The sequence below is a fragment of the Bufo gargarizans genome, chromosome 6 (genome assembly GCF_014858855.1).
Source record: "Bufo gargarizans isolate SCDJY-AF-19 chromosome 6, ASM1485885v1, whole genome shotgun sequence".
Taxonomy (NCBI): domain Eukaryota; kingdom Metazoa; phylum Chordata; class Amphibia; order Anura; family Bufonidae; genus Bufo; species Bufo gargarizans.
Window position 1 is genome coordinate 363,792,111 of NC_058085.1, and position 23,458 is coordinate 363,815,568.

Below are 23,458 nucleotides of genomic sequence, written 5' to 3' on the forward strand. Positions count from 1 at the left end.
AATGAGGTCACGCGCGACTTTGTGAATAACTGACTTCGGCTCCTCGGAGCCCATACATTCTAATACTGTACGGAGACGGAACGCTGTACAGCATTACTCTGACGTTTGGATGAAGCATCCGATGCCCGCTTCGCTCAACACTGACCCTTCTAGACGTCTGCGCCCGTCTCTATGCACAGCTACAAGCGCCCAGAATACAGAGGAATGGCAATAAAAAAAAGAGAGAAATGAACTAATATATAAAATACTTTATATTGGTTCAACAATAAGTTTTTATTAAAAACAGTAAAATCGGCAACTTTCACTTTGACTTGTACAGTAGAAAATATATAAGAATAAATATCGTGTGCGGAGATAAAAACCTGTTCTATTCAGTAAAACATGTCAGATACAACGTGGCCCCCCAGATAGCAGCCTGCACACAATATTACATGGCCCCCACCTCTGCACACAATATTACATGGCCCCCCCCTCTGCACACAATATTACATGGCCCCCCCTCTGCACACAATATTACATGGCCCCCCCTCTGCACACAATATTACATGGCCCCCCTCTGCACACAATATTACATGGCCCCCCCTCTGCACACAATATTACATGCCCCCCCCCTGCACACAATATTACATGGCCCCCCCCCTGCACACAATATTACATGGCCCCCCCTCTGCACACAATATTACATGGCCCCCCCTCTGCACACAATATTACATGGCCCCCCCTCTGCACACAATATTACATGGCCCCCCCTCTGCACACAATATTACATGGCCCCCCCTCTGCACACAATATTACATGGCCCCCCCTCTGCACACAATATTACATGGCCCCCCCTCTGCACACAATATTACATGGCCCCCCCTCTGCACACAATATTACATGGCCCCCCCTCTGCACACAATATTACATGGCCCCCCCTCTGCACACAATATTACATGGCCCCCACCTCTCGCCCCTCCCCCTCGGCACACACATGTACCTCCAGCACTGCCACTCCTTCCCCCCTCTCTATCAGTGATGAGCAGCCATCTGTGACCCGCTCTGCAAACAGCCTGAGCTGAGCTCTCCAGCTTCCGACCCTTCTATTCACTCTACAGAGTCACGTGACAAGAGACCATCACGTGACCCAGTGACGTCACGAGGTCCGTTTCCTGGAGGGGAGTTTGGCCGCTACCATTGTGTTGTGTGTGTGCTCTAAACTTCCTCCTTCGTCGTCCCGAAAACCGCGCGACAAGCTGAAAGTGACCAATCAGTGCAAAGCCCGCGAAAATCGAGTGACGTCACGGCTTTGTCAAGGAGGAGAAGGCGGGCGGCGCATGCGCAGCTCCGAGGGAGGCAGTGCAGTCGCGGGAGTGGGATTGTGAGTCAACGGTGTGGCGAGTAGACTCAGGTGGGGGAGTCTACGGACAGCTGCGGACGCCTAATGCGGTGAGCTCCACCTCCTGCCGGGCTCCCCTCCCCCGCGCTACCTACACTCGTCTCAGCATCTTTGTTTGATTTTATTTTTTTGAAGACCCCACGTGACCTTGTGGGCGTGGCTTACACACAGCCTCTACTTGATTGAAAGGTGAGTATGACGTCATTGGTGGGGGAAGGGGGCCTTGTATATTAAAGATTTTTCTTGGATTTGCCCTATTGTTATTTACCTGAACGTAAACCTAAAAAGCGACGTGGTCTCTGCACAATAACTGCACGCAGTGGATGGCTGCACGTGGATGAGTCCCGCGGACAGATGGAAATTTGCGCTGTAAATTCAACGTCTATGCGTATTTTAAATCCCCAGCGTGTCCATTTATGATGTACGTTTTCCACCGTAAATGACGTCCAGTGTGGACCTTCCCATAGACATGAAAGTGGTCGAAGCTTCTCATATGTATCAGGCGGTGATCTCATGTGTATGGCGACTAGCGTTGAGCGAAGCGAGCTTCATCCGAAGTCTCTTTGTTCAAAACTTTGGACTAATACTGTACGGAGATCTGTCTCCCTACAGTATTAGAATGTATGGGCTCTGGTGAGCCGAAGTAAGTTACTCACAAAGTCGCGCGTGACTTCTAACTCAAAACTCAACTCGTCTTCGGTTCCGACCAGCAGCTCTGAACCAAAGCCGAGTTCGGTTTCAAGTTTTAAAGTGGTTTTCCACCTTAAAAATCAATTACTGAAGTTATACAAAAAAAAGTCAAGCTCATTGAAGCCCATACATTCTAACACTGTACGGAGACGGATCTCTGTACAGTATGATTCTGAAGTTTTGAACAAAGCGACTTCGGATGAAGCATCCAACGCTCGCTTTACCCAACACTAATGGCGACCGCCCGGCACAACAGGGAGAAGAGAGAGCAGGATTTCAGGTTTGCTTTGCTCCCAGAGAAGGTAAGTCTCTGCCGGAGGTGGGAGACGGGAGACATAACGGGCAGTCAGCAGTGTATGGCCGCCTTAGGCTACTTTCACACTTGCGTTTTTCTTTTCCGGCACTGAGTTCCGTCCTAGGGGCTCAATACCGGAAAAGAACTGATCAGGATTACCCCCATGCATTCTGAATGGAGAGCAATCCGTTCAGGATGCCTTCAGTTCAGTCGTTTTGACTGATCAGGCAAAAGATAAAACCGTAGAATGGTGCGGTTTTATCTCCGGCCAAAAAAACTAAAGACTTGCCTGAATTCCCATAGGAATGTATTAGTGCCGGATCTGGCATTCAAAATACCGGAATGCCGGATCTGTCCTAAAAAATGTAAAAAAAAAACAAACTACCGGATCCGTTTTTCCGGAAAGACGGATCCAGCATTTTAATGCATTTTTAAAACGGATCGAGTCTTACAAATGCCATCAGTTGGCATACGTTTTGCCGGATCACTCTGCCGCAAGTGTGAAAGTAGCCTTAGATGCTATGGTAAGTAGTGTTGAGCGAAGCGAACTTGTGTTTTAAGTTCGGGTTATCGAAGAATCGTGGTATGGATTCTAAATTCCGCTATGGTCCGTGGTAGCAGAATCCATAACTCGATTCTTCGATACGCCGAACTTAAAACACAAGTTCGCTGAACACTAATGGTAAGACCTAGATCTCCCAACAGTTATCTCACATATGAGGCGGCGGTAGGCCCCACATTATAATGCCTGCTGATGGGTCACATTTGTGTAGATTTGCTCTCTGCTCTTAGATAGATTGGTCGGGTCTGTGCAGTATTGATGGGGAGATCCTGCTGTGAGCAATGGTCATAGAGATGTCCTGTGGTACAGAGGCTACTCAGGCTAGGTTCACACCATGTCTTGTCTCTATCCGCCATAGATCTTTGAATGAAGTATGCTGCCAGATATAAACCCTGTGCATGTCCTATTGTACGCACTATATAGCGATAGGACCGAAAACTGTGTGTGAACATACCCTGTCTGTAAACTGGACATGGCAGCCAGGAGGTAGTGATGGAGGATAGGCCGGTAATGGCAGCTGTAAAGAGACGTGAAGATTGAGCTAGAGCCTCTCCTCCAGGTAAGCAGGCGGTCGTCTGCCTGGAGGTGATGTCTTATCTATACTGCTCTGTGAAGCGTAGGTTACTCAGTATATATATGTCAGGTAATGTATAACTGCCCTGATCCGTCACATGCACGTACTGAGGGTGACCGTACTTGTCCGGCCTTCTGATTTATTTATTTTTCCTCTTTAGGATGCTGGGAGGAATGCAGGCTCACCACAAGGATGCCCTCATCAAACTGCGAGTGAAATTAATAGAAGAGGTGGTGGTTGACGACCTAATAGAACATCTTGTACAAAACAAAGTCCTTACCCCAAGCATGCGAGAAAGAGTCCGGGTAAGTACAAGGCACCGGCTTCCGGTAACAGCCCATCCAAAGGCGTGCGGGGTGTTGAATCCACACCAATTAGCTCTTGATGGAAAGAAGTAAAACTGCTGCGGCATTGTTTTTTTTTTTTTTTTACAAAATAAAAGTGTATATAAATAAATCAGCCTGTTTAATTGGGATCTCTTTCCATTTTGACAAGAATGGCATCTAGGGCAGGGATCAGCAACCTTCGGCACTCCAGCTGTTCAGAAACTAAAACTCCCAGAATGCTCCAGTCACTTCTATGGGAGCTAGAAGAACAGTTCAGCATGTTTCCATGCTGGGAGTTGTAGTTTCACAGCAGCTGGAGTGCCGAAGGTTGCTGATCCCTGATCTAGGGGAACTTCTCTGGGTGATGGAGGAGGAAGGTCGTCTGCCAACCACCTGCTGCCGCTTATCCTGGGGGCTTTTATAATTGCTCCCAGAGACCTAATGGTGTCAAAAATTTTTCGATGTTCACTTACATGAATCTAATGTTTATCTGTGAGTAGAAGTCCCAGTAAAGGGCCCTTTACACTTGCTGAGAATCCCAAAAATAATCGCTAACGAGCGTTCAAAGGAAACGCTTGTTCGTCGGGTAATTGGATCGCTTGTGCACACACTCAAATTATCGTTTTTTTCTGGCAGCAGAGGATTCTGTGTAAACGCGATCTCCTGCCGGCAAACAACGAGTCCGTATGGGGAAGAGCATGACCCTGGGTTCACACCTGAGCGTTCCTCAAACGCGCGTTTTTGTCGCGCGTTTTTATGCGCGTTTTTTGTAATAGTAAACGCGCGTTTGACGCGCGTTTGTGTCATTGACTGCAGTGTCCTATGGCCACAAACGCGCGTCAAAACGCCCCAAAGAAGCTCAAGTACTTGTTTGAGCGTCGGGCGTTTTACAGCGCGTTCGTACGCGCTGTAAAACGCCCAGGTGTGAACCATTCCCATAGGGAAGCATTGGATTTCATGTCTTGAGCGTTTTACAGCGCGTTTGAACGCGCTGTAAAACACTCAGGTGTGAACCCAGGGTTAGTGATCACTCCTCCACATACGCTGAAGGAAGCCGTTGCGTGTAAATGCAGTGGCCTCCTCCACCAGCGAGTATGTGATTGTTGGGAAGGCCTGCCCTGATCGCTGTGCCCTTCATATACAGGGCTGAGGCGAGAGAGCACGGGCTCAGCACCTCACACTTTTCCCCTTGTCGTTCATCATAGTTACTAGGGAAGCGGCTGTGTATATGGGGGGGGGGGGGCGGGAGCAGACGTGGCATGTACCGGGCCGGAGGTGGTGCTCATCTCAAACGCAGCCGGATAAATAGGATGCACTTAGAAAAGATTTCAGATTAATAGGTCACATTCGTTTTGAATACGATACAATACAACAGCACAACATACCTCTTACATCCAGTGACGTCTCCTCTGATGTAGACGACTTGTTTCCTCATCTTCTCCACTCAGACCAGACCGCCATGATGGCTTCTTTCAGCCATGTGTCGTCTCCGCAGATTTTAGCACATAGACATCTTAGATTCCTCACCTTTACATAATCTTCTCTCTTCCGGTGCCTCAACAATGTCATCCTGCTTCTCCAGCATGAAGTTATGATAATGGCTCTCATCATAATCGTCCAAATGTTCATTTTCATCCAAAGGATTATGCAATGGCAGCAGGGGTGCAGAGCGCCACACAGGCACCACCGCTGTCATCCTGCTTCTACCCCCAATACTGTGCCCGCTGTGTTTCTTCATGCCCCCGTATACTATACTGTAAACATAGTGCCATACAGATAGTCCCAACATAGTAATAGTCCTCCCAGACTGCCCTCAATAGCAATAGTGCTTCCTGCAGTACCACTATTAGCAGTAATGCCCTCCATATTATGTCCAGTAATAATAATGCCCCCATAGTACCTCAAACAGTAAAAATGCCACCATAGTGCCCCTAGTGGAAATATGGTGCCCCAATAGCAATTAAGCCCTCTGTCCCAGTAGTTATAATGCTCACTGTAGTGGCCCCAGTATTTATAAATCCCCCACACAGTGCCCCTGTATCATGCCTACTGTAGTGCCAATATGTATGATGCCCCCTTGTAGAGCTCAGTCTTTATTAATGCCCCCCCATTGTAGCTTGTTGTGCCCCTCTGTATTATAATGCCCCCTGTAGTGCTTTGGCATGTATTAATTGCCACCTGTAGTGCTGTGGCATATATTTATGCCCCCCTTGTAGTGTCTCCTTTAGTACTTCGGTCTGTATTGATGCCCTCCTTGTAGTAGGGTTGTCACAATACTAGAATTTGGACTTTGATACTGATACCAAATGCAGGATGATGATACTCGATACCCAAATGATACCATCCTCCTTGCTCCATGTGCCCTCCAGGCTCTCACCCCCACATGGCTCCGACATGCCCACACTTTGCCCCCATCCCACCCAACTGGTGCAGACAGCAGAAAAACGGTTAAAAAAAGTCAGATTTACTAAGGGACTTACTACTATTTAAGGTGTAAAATAGTTGCAAGTCCCTTAGTAAATCTGACCCACCGTCTGTTCGGGCCTTCATTTCTGAGCCTTGGGGTGCGCCTCTGCCTGCCCCCTGGTGTGATGCCAGCTGGGCAGTCATGCTGAATGCATTATGTCAGCACATGTGCCAAGATTAGGTTACTGGGGATTTAGCAAAAAGAGAACAGTTACTGCGCATTAGTGACCACCAGGGCTACACGCACACAACCGTGGTCCGCAAAATACAGTCTGTGTACGTGCTGCCATTTTCTCGCTCCCTTCACTGGAACTGGTTATTCTTGTCCACAAAGCCGTCAAGGATAGGACATTAACTTATTACCCTGTATTTAATTTTACTTATATAGCGCTGCTATATTCTGCAGCACTTTACAGACATGGTCATCACTCGCTGTCCCCAGTGGAGCTCACAATCTAAGTTCCCTATTACTAGGTCTTTGGAGGGTGAAAGGAAACCGGAGAACCCGGAGGAAACCCACACAAACACGGGGAGAACATACAAACTCCATGCAGATGTCCTTGGTTGAATTTGAACCTAGAACTCCAGCGATGCGCGGCACCAGTGCTGACCAACGAGGACATGTTGTATATTTAGCGGAACGGCCGCATGGATGTGGATGCAATACGGATGACATCTGTCCATACTTTTTGCTGATCCATTAAGGCTGGTTTCACACGGGCGTGACGGATTTGATCTGGATGCGTTCAGGGTGCGTTCAGTGAAAATGCTGCGATTTTGGCACTAAAACAAGTCAGTTTTATCTGCGATTGCGTTTAGTTGTTCAGTTTTTTCCGCGCGGGTGCAATGCGTTTTGATGCGTTTTTCACGTGCGTGATAAAAAAACTGAAGGTTTACAAACAACGTCTCTTAGCAACCATCAGTGAAAAACGCATCGCACCCGCACTTGCTTGCGGATGCAATGCGTTTTTCACGCAGCCCCATTCACTTCTATGGGGCCTGTCCTGCGTTACAAACGCAGAATATAGAACATGCTGCGATTTCAAAGCATTGCAGAAGTGATGCGTGAAAAAAAACGCTCATGTACACAGACCCATTGAAATGAATGGTGCCGGATTCAGTGCGGGTGCTATGCGTTCACGTCACGCATGGCACCCGCGCGGAAATCGCGCTCGTGTGAAAGGGACCTAATAGATCGGTGAGCGATCTTTAAAATATGTGGATCGAACGCAGTCTCAAGATACAGTCATGTGCCCTTAGCCTGCGTAAGAGCGCATTGAATGGAGGTAACCCAGAGAGACAGTCTACAAGAGATCTGCTTTTTGGGGCAGGAGAAGTAATTACAAGCAAAATAAAACTGCACAACAGTGAAAGGGGTGCTCCCATGTTACAAACTCGTAATTGGTGGTGCACCCTATGGACCCCCTGCTAATTCCAGGAATGAAGGTGCCACAGCGCTGGCGTAGCATTATGTTCTATTCTAAGTGTTCCCTGCACAGCGACACCCCGGGCACACGACTGTGCAAGGATAAAATGTAGAAGGGGGTCGCAGAGCTACACCAGTGCCGTGCCCCTTTTATTCTCAGAGGTCAGACCCTCACCCATCATAAACTGAGCTAGAACTTCACTGTTTCTTAACCCCACAATAGCTCAGTAGGAGAACCCTTTAACTTGTGGAGTCTGTAAGACACTTGCTCTAAAGAAAAACCACCGACTGAGACTTGGAAAAGTTGGCTTCATGCCTGAGCACAAATCTAGAAAAAGCATGTATACAGGACCTTCTAAAAAAATTAGCATATTGTGATAAAGTTCATTATTTTCTGTAATGTACTGATAAACATTAGACTTTCATATATTTTAGATTCATTACACACAACTGAAGTAGTTCAAGCCTTTTATTGTTTTAATATTGATGATTTTGGCATACAGCTCATGAAAACCCCAAATTCCTATCTAAAAAAAATTTGCATATTTCATCCGACCAATAAAAGAAAAGTGTTTTTAATACAAAAAAAGTCAACCTTCAAATAATTATGTTCAGTTCTGCACTCAATACTTGGTGGGGAATCCTTTTGCAGAAATGACTGCTTCAATGCGGCGTGGCATGGAGGCCATCAGCCTGTGGCACTGCTGAGGTGTTATGGAGGCCCAGGATGCTTCAATGCGGCGTGGCATGGAGGCAATCAGCCTGTGGCACTGCTGAGGTGTTATGGAGGCCCAGGAGGCTTCAATGCGGCGTGGCATGGAGGCAATCAGCCTGTGGCACTGCTGAGGTGTTATGGAGGCCCAGGAGGCTTCAATGCGGCGTGGCATGGAGGCAATCAGCCTGTGGCACTGCTGAGGTGTTATGGAGGCCCAGGAGGCTTCGATAGCGGCCTTAAGCTCATCCAGAGTGTTGGGTCTTGCGTCTCTCAACTTTCTCTTCCCAATATCCCACAGATTCTCTATGGGGTTCAGGTCAGGAGAGTTGGCAGGCCAATTGAGCCCAGTAATACCATGGTCAGTAAACCAGTTACCAGTGGTTTTGGCACTGTGAGCAGGTGCCAGGTCGTGCTGAAAAATGAAATCTTCATCTCCATAAAGCTTTTCAGCAGATGGAAGCATGAAGTGCTCCAAAATCTCCTGATAGCGGCTGCATTGACCCTGCCCTTGATAAAACACAGTGGACCAACACCAGCAGCTGACATGGCACCCCAGACCATCACTGACTGTGGGTACTTGACACTGGACTTCAGGCATTTGGGCATTTCCCTCTCCCCAGTCTTCCTCCAGACTCTGGCACCTTGATTTCCGAATGACATGCAACAGTCCAGTGCTGCTTCTCTGTAGCCCAGGTCAGGCGCTTCTGCCGCTGTTTCTGGGGAATGCGGCACCTGTAGCCCATTTCCTGCACACGCCTGTACACGGGGGCTCTGGATGTTTCTACTCCAGACTCAGTCCACTGCTTCCGCAGGTCCCCCAAGGTCTGGAATCGGTCCTTCTCCACAATCTTCCTCAGGGTCCGGTCACCTCTTCTCGTTGTGCAGCGTTTTCTGCCACACTTTTTCCTTCCCACAGACTTCCCACTGAGGGGCCTTGATACAGCACTCTGGGAACAGCCTATTCCTTCAGACATGTCTTTCTGTGTCTTACCCTCTTGCTTGAGGGTGTCAATGATGGCCTTCTGGACAGCAGTCAGGTCGGCAGTCTTACCCATGATTGCGGTTTTGAGTAATGGACCAGGCTGGGAGTTTTTAAAAGCCTCAGGAATCTTTTGCAGGTGTTTAGAGGTAATTAGTTGATTCAGATGATTAGGTTAATAGCTCGTTTAGAGAACCTTTTCATGATATGCTAATTTTTTTATAGGAAATTTGGGTTTTCATGAGCTGTATGCCAAAATCATCAATATTAAAACAATAAAAGGCTTGAACTACTTCAGTTGTGTGTAATGAATCTAAAATATATGAAAGTCTAATGTTTATCAGTACATTACAGAAAATAATGAACTTTATCACAATATGCTAATTTTTTGAGAAGGACCTGTGTATATATTATATATATATATATATATATATTTTTTTATTTTTTTATTTTTTTATTTGCTCAAAAGAGAGTATGGGATAGTTCCCAGTAACTGCCTCATGTAAATCTGACGCTGGCCACTTGACAAACCAGCAAAGCACTTGTACGTGGCACCTAAAATCCTTGTTTGTGGGCAGCACATCGAGCCATAAAAACAATGTCCGTGTATGAGGCTGAGTGATTGCAGTAGTGATCGTTCATTCCCATACATAGGGGATAATTGCTGCCTATAGCCTTTCCCTTTTTCCAGTTCTTGCAGATAATTTTCGCACACGGTTAGGGCTCATATATGGACCCTGCATGGTGCACATGTCGGATTACATTGCAGTAGACAATCTATGTGCTGTGCGCTGTATTCTTTACAGATTAACTCTGTCTCTGCATTTGGTGAGACATGCCGCAATTTCTGCATGCTTGAATTTCATATAATTCTGGAAGAATAAAACCTACATGCACCTCAGTATACAATTAGAAACAGTTACGGGAGCGTGTTATGCAATGGGCATGGCATTGGAGATCTGCAACAACACGCATCCAGTCGTGCGCATGGAGCCTGTGCTGGTTGGATGCAGGACAGTGGACCAGTCCCTTCTATAAGGCATTGCTTTAATCTTGCTGTTGCTCCAGTCCTTACTGTTTTCTCTCCTCTCCAATCTCTGTAGTGCAATCAGGGGAGCTTCCAACAGAAGATAGCTCTGCTGGATTTGCTTCCCATGCGAGGCCCGTGTGCTTTCTCCGTCTTCTGTACCGCACTGCGAGACACGGGTCAGGAGCACTTAGCTGAACAGTTGGAGGAGAAAACACGGACAATCAAACCAGAGGTAAGACCAACCTCCATCACTGGCAGACCGACAGGGGTTGTGCAAGAATGGCGGTGATTGTGGTGGGGGAGGGGGGATGACATCCCAGACAGCACTTTGAAATGTAATTAATGGAACTTTCTTGCTACAGTCCCATGTTCTTGATTGCTGCCAGTGAATGGAAACATTCCCATTTGCATTCAGAGAAAACGTGTCCCGCTATTATACTGCCCGAATCCAGACAAGCTCTTCTCCAAAATGAAGACCTGGGGGTCATTTACTAAGACTGGCTTTTTACACCGGCCTTAGGTTCTCCCCTACACTGCCATAAGATTCTGCTAATTTATGACCAGACATGCGTTGCGTGCGTCTTAAATTGGTAAACTCTACGGCAGCCTGTGCACCTGGCTGGGGTCGTTTTTGACAAAATTTACACCTTGTTCCAGGCGTAAATGTTAGTAAATTTGCGGCCCCTAACACACTCAGTCTGCATAACAGCAAACACAGCTTCAAACTGTTCGTGTGACAATATTTAGTAAAAAAGAAAAATACACCAAAAACTATTTTTACGAATAAAATAGTTGCAAGTCCCTTAATAAATGACCCCACAGTTTCAAAGCTACTTTAGAATCTACAGCAGGGTCGCATTTCTCCTGCAGAGGGCGCTGTGACAATGGGGTATTACTTGTCGCTTCCTCTTGCGGTCAGTGCCCCCGGGGGGGGGGCGCTTCAGAGTTACTGGTCAATAACGCCTCCCCAGCCGGCTTACGCCACTCTCTGCTCCTGAAATCCCACGCTACCACACATCACCGCCGGGTTCGGGCATGCGCAGTTCGATTCCCCCACTATGGGCAGATTCATCCCACTGCCACAGACAGAGAAAGGTGGCGTTAGTGAACAGTAATGTGATTCTTGAAGTTTATTGGGAGGAGAATGGCCGACAGACTCCCTTTAATGTAGCTCTGTTTTGTAATTTAATGTAATTTAGTTTTGCTGTGTTTTCACTTTACTGGAAGAAAACGCAAACTTTATATATATATTTTTTTATCTGCCCCATTGTCCTGCGATCACTGTAGGAATGTATTCCAGTTACTGTTTAGTAATCTGCGCAGCTGAGATATGATCCAATAGGGATTCCGATGGGATCTGTGATGAATTACTTATTAGTGTATTATTGAGCTTCCTCCTGTTGCCGTGCTCTAGAGACTGTGCATGGGAACTCACTGATCTTGTTGTATCGTCTCTTCCTACAGGAAACCGTCTGTCCTTTGTCTGTGGAAGAGCGAGGAGGGCGGAATCACTGGCGGGGTGAGGCGGCGGCTAACACTTTATCCTGGCACAATACATTGTTGTTTAGAGTTTATTATTTGGAGAGATTTCACGTTTAATGCAAACCAGTATACCAACCCTTAAAGGGGTTTTCTGAGGTCATTAGAAATTTCTGACAACTACTACAGTTGCTTAACCCCTTCCAGACATGTTACGTACTATTACGTCGACTCACATGTCGGGTGTTTAAAGATGGCACCTGCTCCTGAGTGGAGTGGGCGCCATGGCAACCGGATTTTTGCTGTTTATTACAGCAAACACCCGCGGCTAATGTCCGTGACCGGCAGTAATGCCAAACGCGGACAATTAACCCCTCAGATGCCGTGGTCAAACCTGACCACGCTGAAAACCGAAAGCGCGCGCTTCCGGTGATGCTCCAGCTTCCCCCGTGCAGGATCGGAGGAGCCTGAGCTTGTAAGCGGCATGGAAGCGGACAGCACATGGATGACATCTGTGTGCTGGCTGCCAATGAATGGCTCCGCGTGCAATACACAAAAAATGCGGATCGGATGCAGACCTAAAATAGGCCCCTTTCAGAACAGCGAGTGTCACGCTCCTGACTCGCAGCGCGAGTATGCAACAGCTCCCGTCCTGACCTCCCAGCACTGCCGGGGTCGCATAGCATTATATTGATTTAGGATGCTATGTAACCCTTACAGATCTGGAATGTATTGTATAATACATAATGCTGTCAGTGTTATACAATACACATCTGTGTTGTATCTGTTTTTTTTCGGACCCAATGAAATGAATGGGTGTTCATCCTATCTGCAAAAAAATGCAGATCTGATGCAGACCAAAAAATAGAGTTGTGTGAATGGGGCCTAAGACTGGAGACTTGGGGGCCACTTTTCAGCCCCTGGCTGCTATGACATCCCATCGACACCCTGCAGAAACAGCCCCACACAGGGGTATGGAAGTGATTGTCAGGAATTTCTGCCTCTGTATATAACCTCACAGTAAGACCTTATCAGGACCTAAAACATGACAAATGCTGAATATTCTCGGCCGTCCTCGCCCGCTCCATGCTATTCCAGAACATGTGATACTGTTATTGGTTACGATGAAGTTCAGTCATTTATGTCTTTATTGTGTTTTTTTTTTTCCAGAGTCCTGTGAGATGTATATAGATGATGGAGACGGTCTAGGGAGTGTGTCTCCGACTTCTGTGGACTTCTACCTGTCACATCAAAAACAGGTCGGAAATGTCAAGATTGGGGGAAAAAAACACTATCAGACTGGTATCAAAGAAAACTGGCTTAGCTGCCTATAGTAACCAGATTCCACCTTTCATTTTCCAAAGGCCCTCTGAAAAATAAAAGGTCGAATCTGATTGGTTGCTATAGGCAACTACGTCAGTTCTAGTTTACACCAGTGCCTCTCATGTACATAGACTTGTGTAAATATGAGTTGCAATACCAGACACAGCCTCTATGCAGAAGTGGAGCTATTTGTACAGTCGTGGCCAAAAGTTTTGAGAATGACACAAATATTAATTTTCACAAAGTTTGCTGCTAAACTGCTTTTAGATCTTTGTTTCAGTTGTTTCTGTGATGTAGTGAAATATAATTACACGCACTTCATACGTTTCAAAGGCTTTTATCGACAATTACATGACATTTATGCAAAGAGTCAGTATTTGCAGTGTTGGCCCTTCTTTTTCAGGACCTCTGCAATTCGACTGGGCATGCTCTCAATCAACTTCTGGGCCAATTCCTGACTGATAGCAACCCATTCTTTCATAATCACTTCTTGGAGTTTGTCAGAATTAGTGGGTTTTTGTTTGTCCACCCGCCTCTTGAGGATTGACCACAAGTTCTCATTGGGATTAAGATCTGGGGAGTTTCCAGGCCATGGACCCAAAATGTCAACGTTTTGGTCCCCGAGCCACTTAGTTATCACTTTTGCCTTATGGCGCGGTGCTCCATCGTGCTGGAAAATGCGTTGTTCTTCACCAAACTGGTGTTGGATTGTTGGAAGAAGTTGCTGTTGGAGGGTGTTTTGGTGCCATTCTTTATTCATGGCTGTGTTTTTGGGCAAAATTGTGAGTGAGCCCACTCCCTTGGATGAGAAGCAACCCCACACATGAATGGTCTCAGGATGCTTTACTGTTGGCATGACACAGGACTGATGGTAGCGCTCACCTTTTCTTCTCCGGACAAGCCTTTTTCCTGATACCCCAAACAATCGGAAAGAGGCTTCATCGGAGAATATGACTTTGCCCCAGTCCTCAGCAGTCCATTCACCATATTTTCTTCAGAAGATCAATCTGTCCCTGATGTTGTTTTTTTTTGGAGAGAAGTGGCTTCTTTGCTGCCCTTCTTGACACCAGGCCATCTTCCAAAAGTCTTCGCCTCACTGTGCGTGCAGATGCGCTCACACCTGCCTGCTGCCATTCCTGAGCAAGCTCTGCACTGGTGGCACTCCAATCCCGCAGCTGAATCCTCTTTAGGAGACGATCCTGGCGCTTGCTGGACTTTCTTGGACGCCCTGAAGCCTTCCTAACAAGAATTGAACCTCTTTCCTTGAAGTTCTTGATGATCCTATAAATTGTTGATTGAGGTGCAATCTTAGTAGCCACAATATCTTTGCCTGTGAAGCCATTTTTATGCAACGCAATGATGGCTGCATGCGTTTCTTTGCAGGTCACCATGGTTAACAATGGAAGAACAATGATTTCAAGCATCACCCTCCTTTTAACAGGTCAAGTCTGCCATTTTAACCCAATCAGCCTGACATAATGATCTCCAGCCTTGTGCTCGTCAACATTCTCACCTGAGTTAACAAGACTATTACTGAAATGATCTCAGCAGGTCCTTTAATGACAGCAATGAAATGCAGTGGAAAGGGTTATTTTGGGATTAAGTAAAATTTTCATGGCAAAGAAGGACTATGCAATTCATCTGATCCCTCTTCATAACATTCTGGGGTATATGCAAATTGCTATTATAAAAACTTAAGCAGCAACTTTTCCAATTTCCAATATTTATGTAATTCTCAAAACTTTTGGCTACGACTGTAGTAAAAAGCAGACTCTTATAACTGTCCAGGTTATCCTGTCACTAACGTGAAGCTGTACATTTAACCCTTTTACGTTTACTTTGGTTTCAGGCCTACAAGATGACCACACGGCCACGTGGTGTCTGTCTGATCCTTAGTAATGTCTCGTTCACGGCTCCTGAGCTCGGCTATCGCCACGGAGGGGGGGTGGATCTCAGCGTTTTAAGGCTTTTGTTTCACCAGTTGAACTTTAAAGTCCGTGAACGCAGCAACCTCACTGCTGAGGTAAGTGCTCAGATTTCACAGTTTCATGCCCAAGATGAGTGTTTCTTCGAATATTTCTGTGTCCTCAGGATGCCCTCCCAGGGACGGCTGGGGGTCTGCGACCGCAAGTTCTTTTTTACGATAACGTTCGATACAACGTATGTCCTCTGCAGTAAAACGCTGCAAAATCACAGCATTTTCTCTGAAGTCCACAATTGGGGAAAATCTATTGCGGCTGTGGAATTCCGACGGATCCGCCGCAGACTTTTCTCTGTTGGATATCTACAGCGTATACATCCGGTCAGGCTTGTGCTCAGGCTGCCCTGTTTACACTACATTAACGCTGGCGAATCCCACCAGTGTTTGCTTCGTACACTAGATAAGGCTCCTGGGCGTAACAGTGTGGAAAGATTCTGTACTTCTATAAGGCTGTATGCACACGACCGTTGTGTGTTTTGTGGTCTGCAAATTGCGGAACGGCACAGACAGCCATTAATATAACTGCCTATTCTTGTCCGCAAAACGGAAAAGAATAGGACAGGTTATATATTTTTTTTTTTTTGCGGACCACAGAACGGAGCAACGGATGGGGACAGCACACGGAGTGTTGTCTGCATCTTTTGCGGCCCCATTGAAGTGAATGGGTCCGCACCCGAGCCGCAAAACCTGCGGCTGGGATGCGGACCAAAATAACGGCCGTGTGCATGTAGCCTAATTGTGCCGATGTCTGATATAAGGCTTTGTGTTACATGGCAGGTTGTTGTACTGCGATCCTCCGGTTACATGCAGTGATGGTCGATGCTGCGCTATAGATTTTCTGATGATGTTGATGCTCTTATTTTACAATGTCCGACTATGAAGAGAGGGATAGATTACACGTCGTGCAGGCTGCCATACCATCAGCTCTTCTCTTCTTCTAGGAAATGAAGCAAGAGCTGGATCTGTTCTCCAAACTGCCTGACCACTCCCAGCTGGATTCCTGTATAGTCTCCATTTTATCCCATGGAGTTGATGGTGCTGTGTACGGATGTGATGGCAAACTAGTACAAGTAAGGCTGCAGGATAGATATATTTAAAGGGACTCTGTCACCAGCGACCTCCCCATCCAAATGTTTGCATAGACACATAGCTCTGGTTCACCTAAATACGATGTTTTACTTTTGTTGATCTAAGACTCCGTTCCCCAGTTACCTTTTCTTAATATGCAAATTACACCTTTGGTGCAGTGAAGGAGTCAACATTGCTCATTGACACCCGGGACCCCACCGATCAGCTGTTTGATCCTATGAGCACCGTAGCCTTCACTACTATTCCTAGGCCAGTGACGTCACGTTCATGTGTCACGTGACCTAGAAGCAGCTCAGCCTCATTCAAATGAATAGTGGTGAGAGCAGTACCAAGCACGGCCAGTATACAATGTACAGCACTGTGCTTGGTGAGCTGTGAGAAGGCAGCCCCGAACTGCGGATCAGAGGGGGGTCCCGGTTGTCGGACCCTGACCGATCATATACTGATGATCTATCCTGAGGAAAGGTCACCAGTATGAAAAATGCCTGAAAACCCTTTTAAACTTGAATTTGCACATTTGTGTATAGGCAAAGGTCCCGTGTCATGTCAGAAGATCTTAAAGGAGCCTCTAACCTTTTTTTATGACTTGTAGACGGATAGTTTTATCATTATGTTAACTGTGAACATGTGTCGTCCATTTGCGAACCTCTCGTGTTGTAGATGCAGGACGTCTTTACGAAGCTGGACAACGCTCACTGCCCTCAGCTACAAAACAAGCCCAAAATGTTCTTAATCCAGGCCTGCCGAGGAGGTGAGTGATGTGTCAGTGCAGTGCTGCACCTGCGAACGTGTGCTTGGTGTGTGTGTGTGTGTGTGTGTGTGTGTGTGTGTATATATATATATATTTTATAGATGTCATACATTTTCATTTTTCTACATTGTACTATTTTGGGTGTTGGAATGGAGTCATCAGATTTCCTATTTCTTGAGTTTGCGGGTGTGTTTCAATAAAAGTTTTCATTTTTAAGGGTACTTTCACACCATCGTTGTTCGGATCCGGCAAACTGTATGCAAAAAGGAAATCTGTATTTTTCTGGATCCGTTAGACGCACCTAGGTTTAAGAGGAGGAAAATAAGAAAAAAATATATTTTGAACCAAAGGTGTGTTAAAATAATGTTGACACACTATGGGGGGGGGGGATCTTCTGCGAGGCACTGTTATGACGGGATCTGCTGTGAGGCACTGTTATGGGGGGGGGGATCTGCTGCTGACACACTTGTGGGAGGAGGATGTCCAGTGATATGCTTTTGGGGGGACACTTTATTAGGGATTGTAGGTACCTTTTGTCAGTAGTTTAGCTGCGCTCCAGAGAATATTTCAGAGCAGCACAGTCACCAGGGGACACAGGTACCCAGGAGCCAGGTATGTAGGAAGATGTAAGGGCAGAGCAGCCATGTGTGACGGGAAAGGCTGCTCCTGCCCATCGTCTGCCTGCGCCAGCGCACCAGCCCCTGGTCTCCCTGCTACTGTGCATCTGCCGGCTCAGACACACGCTCTCCTACCTCCAGCTGCAGCATATTCCTCCAGCCCCTGCCGCACTCACTCTGCAGAGTAAGTCAGTGAAAAGACGGATGTCTGGTACATCGCAGGCTGCTATCTGTATGCTGCACAGCCTGCAATGTGCCGGCAACAAGAATTATTTTTTTTTTTACGGCGTTCACCATATGGGATAAATTAGATGATAACTGTGTACTGCAGGTTGTTACGGATGCGGTGATACCAAATATATGGATGCCTTCAGCTGCCAAGCGCACATGCTGCAGTTCAGCCAGTTTCATAGGTGCAAATCTGCTGATAGATGCCCTTTAAGGGTACATTCACACAAACGTAAACCGCAAATTGTGGTCCGCAATGCACTGGCATATGAATCCTATATTGCAGCGCAGACCCATTCACCCATATACAGCAAAAGATAGGGCATGTCCTATCGTTTGCTGAGGCACGGACCAAAAAGCCCATGGAAGCGCTTCTGGGGGCTTCCGATACCGCCCGGGGCATGGGCGGCCTATGGTCGTGTGAATGGACCCTTACGCTGGGTTCACACCTGAGCGTTTTACAGCGCGTTCCTACGCGCTGTAAAACGCACAACAGGCAAGAACCAATGATTCCCTATGGGAATGGTTCTCACCTGGGCGTTTTACAGCGCGTACGATCGCGCTGTAAAACGCCCGACGCTCAAACAAGTACAGGAGCTTTTTTTGGCGCGTTTGACGCGCGTTTGGGCCATAGACTCTTTGGACAACACTGCTGTCAATCACACGCGCGTTCACTATTAAAAAAAACGCGCATAGAAACGCGCGTTTGAGAAACGCCTAGGTGTGAAACCAGGGTTAAGGAGCTAGGAGCAGTCCTTCTGTGGAAATCCCTATGTATGCGTTTTGGATAGGTGTCCTGTAGGGCTGTACAGCCATATTGTTGTGTGTGTCTCCACAGGTTATTCGGTAGTATATGTAACTGTACATTTTGTGTATACAATAGATGAGCCCGACCGAGGCGTGGACCAGCGAGATGGAAGAGAGCAGACTGGGTCTCCTGGTTGTGAGCAGAGCGACGCAGGAAGAGAAAACGGCAGGGTCCGGCTGCCCACCCAGTCTGACATGATCTGCGCCTATGCCTGTCTTAAGGGTAAGCGTTGAACAGATGTGTGTATTGAGGTGCCTTGTGTGCAACTTTAAAATGAACGATCAGCCTTTAAAGGGGTACTCCGGGAGTTTAACATTGATGGGTAGTCCTCAGAAGAGGTCCTCAATATCTATCTAGTGGGAGTCTGACTTCTAGCACCCTCTTTGTAGAGGCGCTGCGGCCTTGCCTAGGCCATGGATGATTGTAAGTCATAGCCTTTGTGCACCTCAGATTCATTCAAGTGAATGGGCCTAGGATGCAGTACCAAGCACAGCCACTAAACCTGGTATGGCACTGTTCCTGGTCTATGCTGCGAGGAGGCCGCCATACTCACCAGAGCGCCCTGGCCTTTTCTGGCAGCTGATCGGTGAGGATGGCGGGAGTCAGACCTCCAGATATTGATGATCGGTGCGGAGGATAGGTCCCAGAAAACCTCTATAGCAGAGGTCAGCAACCTCCGGCACTCCAGATGTGGTGAAACGGCAACTCCCAGCATGCACACTTGCTTGGCTGTTCTCAGAACTCCCATAGAAGTGAGTGGAGCATGCTGGGAGTTGTAGTTTCACAACAGCTGGAGTGCAGGAGGTTGCTGATCCCTGCTGTATAGACAGTTTTACAACAGCTGGAGAGCAGCAGTTTGCCCATCCCTGAGTTAGATGATAAAGATCTGTGTGCCTGCAGCCACCACTAGGGGGAGACATCAGGAGCTTACTGCATACTTATTACTGATGTCAACAACCTGTCACTCCAGCTGTTGTGAAACTACAGCTCCCAGCATGCTTCAATCACTTTTATGGAAGCTTCCTAAACAGATGAACAATTGTGCATGCTGGGAGTTGTAGTTTTGCAGCAGCTAGAGTGCTGGTGGTTGCTGACCCATGGGCCGTACTATTTATACAGTATGCCGTAAGCTCCAGAGCGCCTCTTAGGGGTGAAAGCAAGACATCATTTACTCCATGTCTGAACAGGAATTCTAATGCTCTGATGATTGAGCTTCACCAGCAGAATAGTGAGTGCAGCTCTGGAGTATAATACAGGATGTAACTCAGGATCAGTACAGGATAAGTAATGTAATGTATGTACACAGTGACTCCACCAGCAGAATAGTGAGTGCAGCTCTGGAGTATAATACAGGATGTAACTCTGGATCAGTACAGGATAAGTAATGTATGTACACAGTGACTCCACCAGCAGAATAGTGAGTGCAGCTCTGGAGTATAATACAGTATGTAACTCAGGATCAGTACAGGATAAGAAATCTTTAATTCTGGGTTTCATCTCTTTCAGGTACTGTATCACTTCGCAACACAAAGCATGGCTCATGGTTCATGCAAGAACTTTCTGATGTCTTTTCCAAACATGCTAAGGACACACATGTAGCTGACATGCTAGTGAAGGTAAGGGCCTAAATATATTTTTGAGGCACATTGTGGGACTTGTATAATAATGTCTCTGTATACCAGTACATTATCATATGCCAGTAGAGACAGTTCGCTCATTGAAAGTAGTGAATCCTGTCCATCATTTAGAGGGTTAAATGGGTTACCACTGTAGTGAGTGATGGCATAGAATAAGGGGTCTGCATTTTTCCTCTATGGTACAGGAATATATATTTTTTTCTGATGACCTGTCCTCTGGATTAGCCATCAGTATCTGATTGGTGGGGTCCGACACTCGGGACCCCCGCTGATCAGCTGTTTTGAGAAGGCAGTGGAGCTTCTGTGAGCGCTGCAGCCTTCTCTCAGCTTACCAAGCCCAACGCGTCCATTGTACAGTGGTTGTGCTCGGTATTGCAGTTGAGTCCCTTTCACTTAAATGGGGCTGAGCTGCACCTAGGTCACGTGACACATGAACGTGTCATTATTGGCCTAGGAATAGCTGTGTGAAGGCCGTGTTATTCACAGGAGCGCCGGTGCCTTGTCAAACCAGTAATCGGAGGGGGTCCCAGGTGTTGGACCCCCACGATCAGATACTGATCATATACTGTTGAACTATCCTGAGGATATGTCATCAGTATTAGGCCTCATGCACGGCCGCCGGCAGTGTGCATCACGGATGCGGACTTATTTACTTGAATGGGTCCGCAATTCCGGAGATGCGGAACGGAGTCACGTAACGGAACACTGGAAGCATTTTCTTTTTTTTGCGGTGCGGACATACCACAGACCCATTCAAGTTGAATGGGTCCGGCCTGCTGCATGGATGTTGCCCGTGCATTGAGGCCCGCAATTGCGGTACCCAATGCACGGAACGGCCGTGTGCATGAGGCCTTGAAATCTCAGAAAACTCCTTTAAAACTTTTAGGACTGAGACCAGAAATCCTTGAAAGTATCGCATAGTGTAGTAGTAATGGTCCCTGACGTGTACAGTTGTCTTCTGCCTTCTCTGCAGGTGAACGCTCGCATTAAAAATCGAGAGGGACACGCCCCAGGGACTGAATATGACCGCTGCAAAGAGATGTCCGAGTACAGCAGCACTCTGTGCCGAGACCTCTACCTGTTCCCGGGATACCGCCCCAGACCTGCACTTCCACCTTGTACATAACTTTTTGCTATGAGAAGAGAATGACTTTATTTTTACACGTTCTATTCATGTCTTCCAAGTTTGTGTCGTCTCCTTCAGGGCTCGGGACCCTTATTTGTGTTCTCAAGTGAACGTTCAGGGACCTGCACATGGATCTCGTTCCTGGTCAAGCCGGATACCCATGGAGTTGTTTTTTTATGTGACCCTGTTCACACAGAGCCATCGTGCAATGGGAGATTTTTGAGCCTCTGCTGCCTTTTATTTTCAATCATTGCTTCTCGAAATTATTTTCTTTCCTTTACGTCTGGAAACAAACAGCAGATGGGAAGTAGAACAGAAGGATGTTTTACTCCTCCGTCCGGCCGTATCCCCTCCTGACATGTCTCGCTTTCTAAATACCTGGGTGTTCATTTACATCAACATCCTGGAGCCTCTTTTTCCCCCCAAAACTCATGGTGCTGTTCCTAAATTATTCCTCCTGGAAATGTTTGAATATATATAAAAAAATTAGGTGCTGCCTTTCTCGTTGACAGGGTCATCCCTGCTTAGTCAGACTGAGTCCAACTAGTGCTGACTTTGTAGGGACACACTCCTTTGAGAAGGGGAATGGTAACACCCAATTGTTGATTCACAAATGCATTTTCAGCAATAACAGAGGAATTGATTAACTCAGAATGTAAAGAAGATATATTCTCTACTTGTCATTTCATGGGCAGTGCACGTATTTACTAAGGCAAGTCACGAGAGCGGACAGAACTGCTCTTTAAGGGGTTGTGCCAAGTACAGCATTCAGCGGAATAAATGGAGAGGAAGGCTCTATGCTTGACCCGCCGCTCCGTCAGGACGGGGAGATGGCACCGCCGTAATTGAGATCGCCAGTAGTTGGACCCTTATTATCATTTCATTGTGGATGGGGGATAACTTTAATACTAGGCACCAACGCTTTCAGTTTTTCCACCTTACAGCTATGGGATATTGATTAGATATTGGTTTGCGATTGGATGGGGGGGGGGTTCTGATTGTTCTTCCAAGTGAGTGATCCCCGTGTGAATGATTGAGGCCCAAGAGACACGATATCTTAAAGACTGCATAAGCCCCTTCATTTCAGCGCTGGGTCCTGTCCATAAACAGTAAATCTGTTTGTCCTGCTGCGGACGTAATATGAGGCCCACGGAAAAGGTGATGGATTTTATTTGGACACATTCAGTATCTAAGGGAGCGTCGCCAATACTGAGAATTATTTTACGTACCTCCAGCTTACAGAACTGTCCTAATACGTAAGGAGAATGTATTGTCTGCCAGTCCCCTCTGGCCAAAATGGTCCATCTGCAAGCAGGAGGGATCCATCAGGGACCATCCATGGGGAGATCTAAACCACTCATTAACAACTACAACTCCTATCGTACCGCTGCTGTAGAGCATTTGATTTGCCTGCAAGAGGCAGGTGCAGGGCAAGGGCTTTTTCATTAGATCCGGTGACGTACCGGGTCTCTGCTCGGTGGAGGCTTCTGCCTCGCAGTGTTCCTGGTGACGTCACCGACACTAATGGCCAGGCTTTAGCGCTGCCCTATCCCTGTGCTGTATTGAGCATGTAATGCTCCTCTCAGAGGGGCTGCCTGGGTGAAGAAGGGGAAGCCGGACAAACCTTTTAAATAATTAAAGGGAACCTGTAAGCCGACCTCACTGAGGGCAGCATGAAGTAGTGACAGAAATGCTGATGTCAGCGGTGTGTCACTCATGAGCTAAAAGGAAGTGGTTGCCGAGAACCAGCATCATAATCATTACACCCCAGACCTGGAAAAGAGTCCTGGTTATTATAGTCTCCTGCTCTCCCGTCCGTCTGCTGATGACTGACAGTTCTTTCCTAGAGAGAAAGGGAGACAACTAGGTAGAAGACTGTCAGACATCAGCAGGTGGGCGGGAGAGCAGGAACTCATGAAAACCCAGGACTCTTCTCAGGTGGCCGGGACTCTTTTCCAGGCCCAGTCTGCAATGGTTG

At 47.0% G+C, this 23,458-nt stretch overlaps 1 protein-coding gene across 1 annotated transcript; it reads left to right on the top strand.

The window, feature by feature from the left end:
• The first annotated feature begins 1,264 nt into the window (after window positions 1-1,264).
• On the top strand, window positions 1,265-23,184 carry CASP2 (caspase 2). The gene is made up of 11 exons (XM_044296887.1): window positions 1,265-1,567; window positions 3,660-3,804; window positions 10,515-10,673; window positions 11,906-11,960; window positions 13,091-13,179; window positions 15,093-15,266; window positions 16,166-16,294; window positions 16,974-17,064; window positions 18,793-18,939; window positions 20,224-20,333; window positions 21,328-23,184. The coding sequence occupies exons 2-11, from the start codon at window positions 3,661-3,663 to the stop codon at window positions 21,478-21,480; spliced, it is 1,251 nt and encodes a 416-aa protein (XP_044152822.1). The 5' UTR covers window positions 1,265-1,567; window position 3,660; the 3' UTR covers window positions 21,481-23,184.
• The last annotated feature ends 274 nt before the right edge of the window (window positions 23,185-23,458 follow it).

Excerpts from the sequence above, each read along its gene's own strand:
- CASP2 (XM_044296887.1), top strand. The coding sequence starts at position 3,661 with ATGCTGGGAGGAATGCAGGCTCACCACAAGGATGCCCTCATCAAACTG. Across the intron at positions 3,805-10,514 it reads GCATGCGAGAAAGAGTCCGG|TGCAATCAGGGGAGCTTCCA; the intron begins GTAAGTACAAGG and ends CAATCTCTGTAG. Across the intron at positions 17,065-18,792 it reads AATCCAGGCCTGCCGAGGAG|ATGAGCCCGACCGAGGCGTG; the intron begins GTGAGTGATGTG and ends TGTATACAATAG.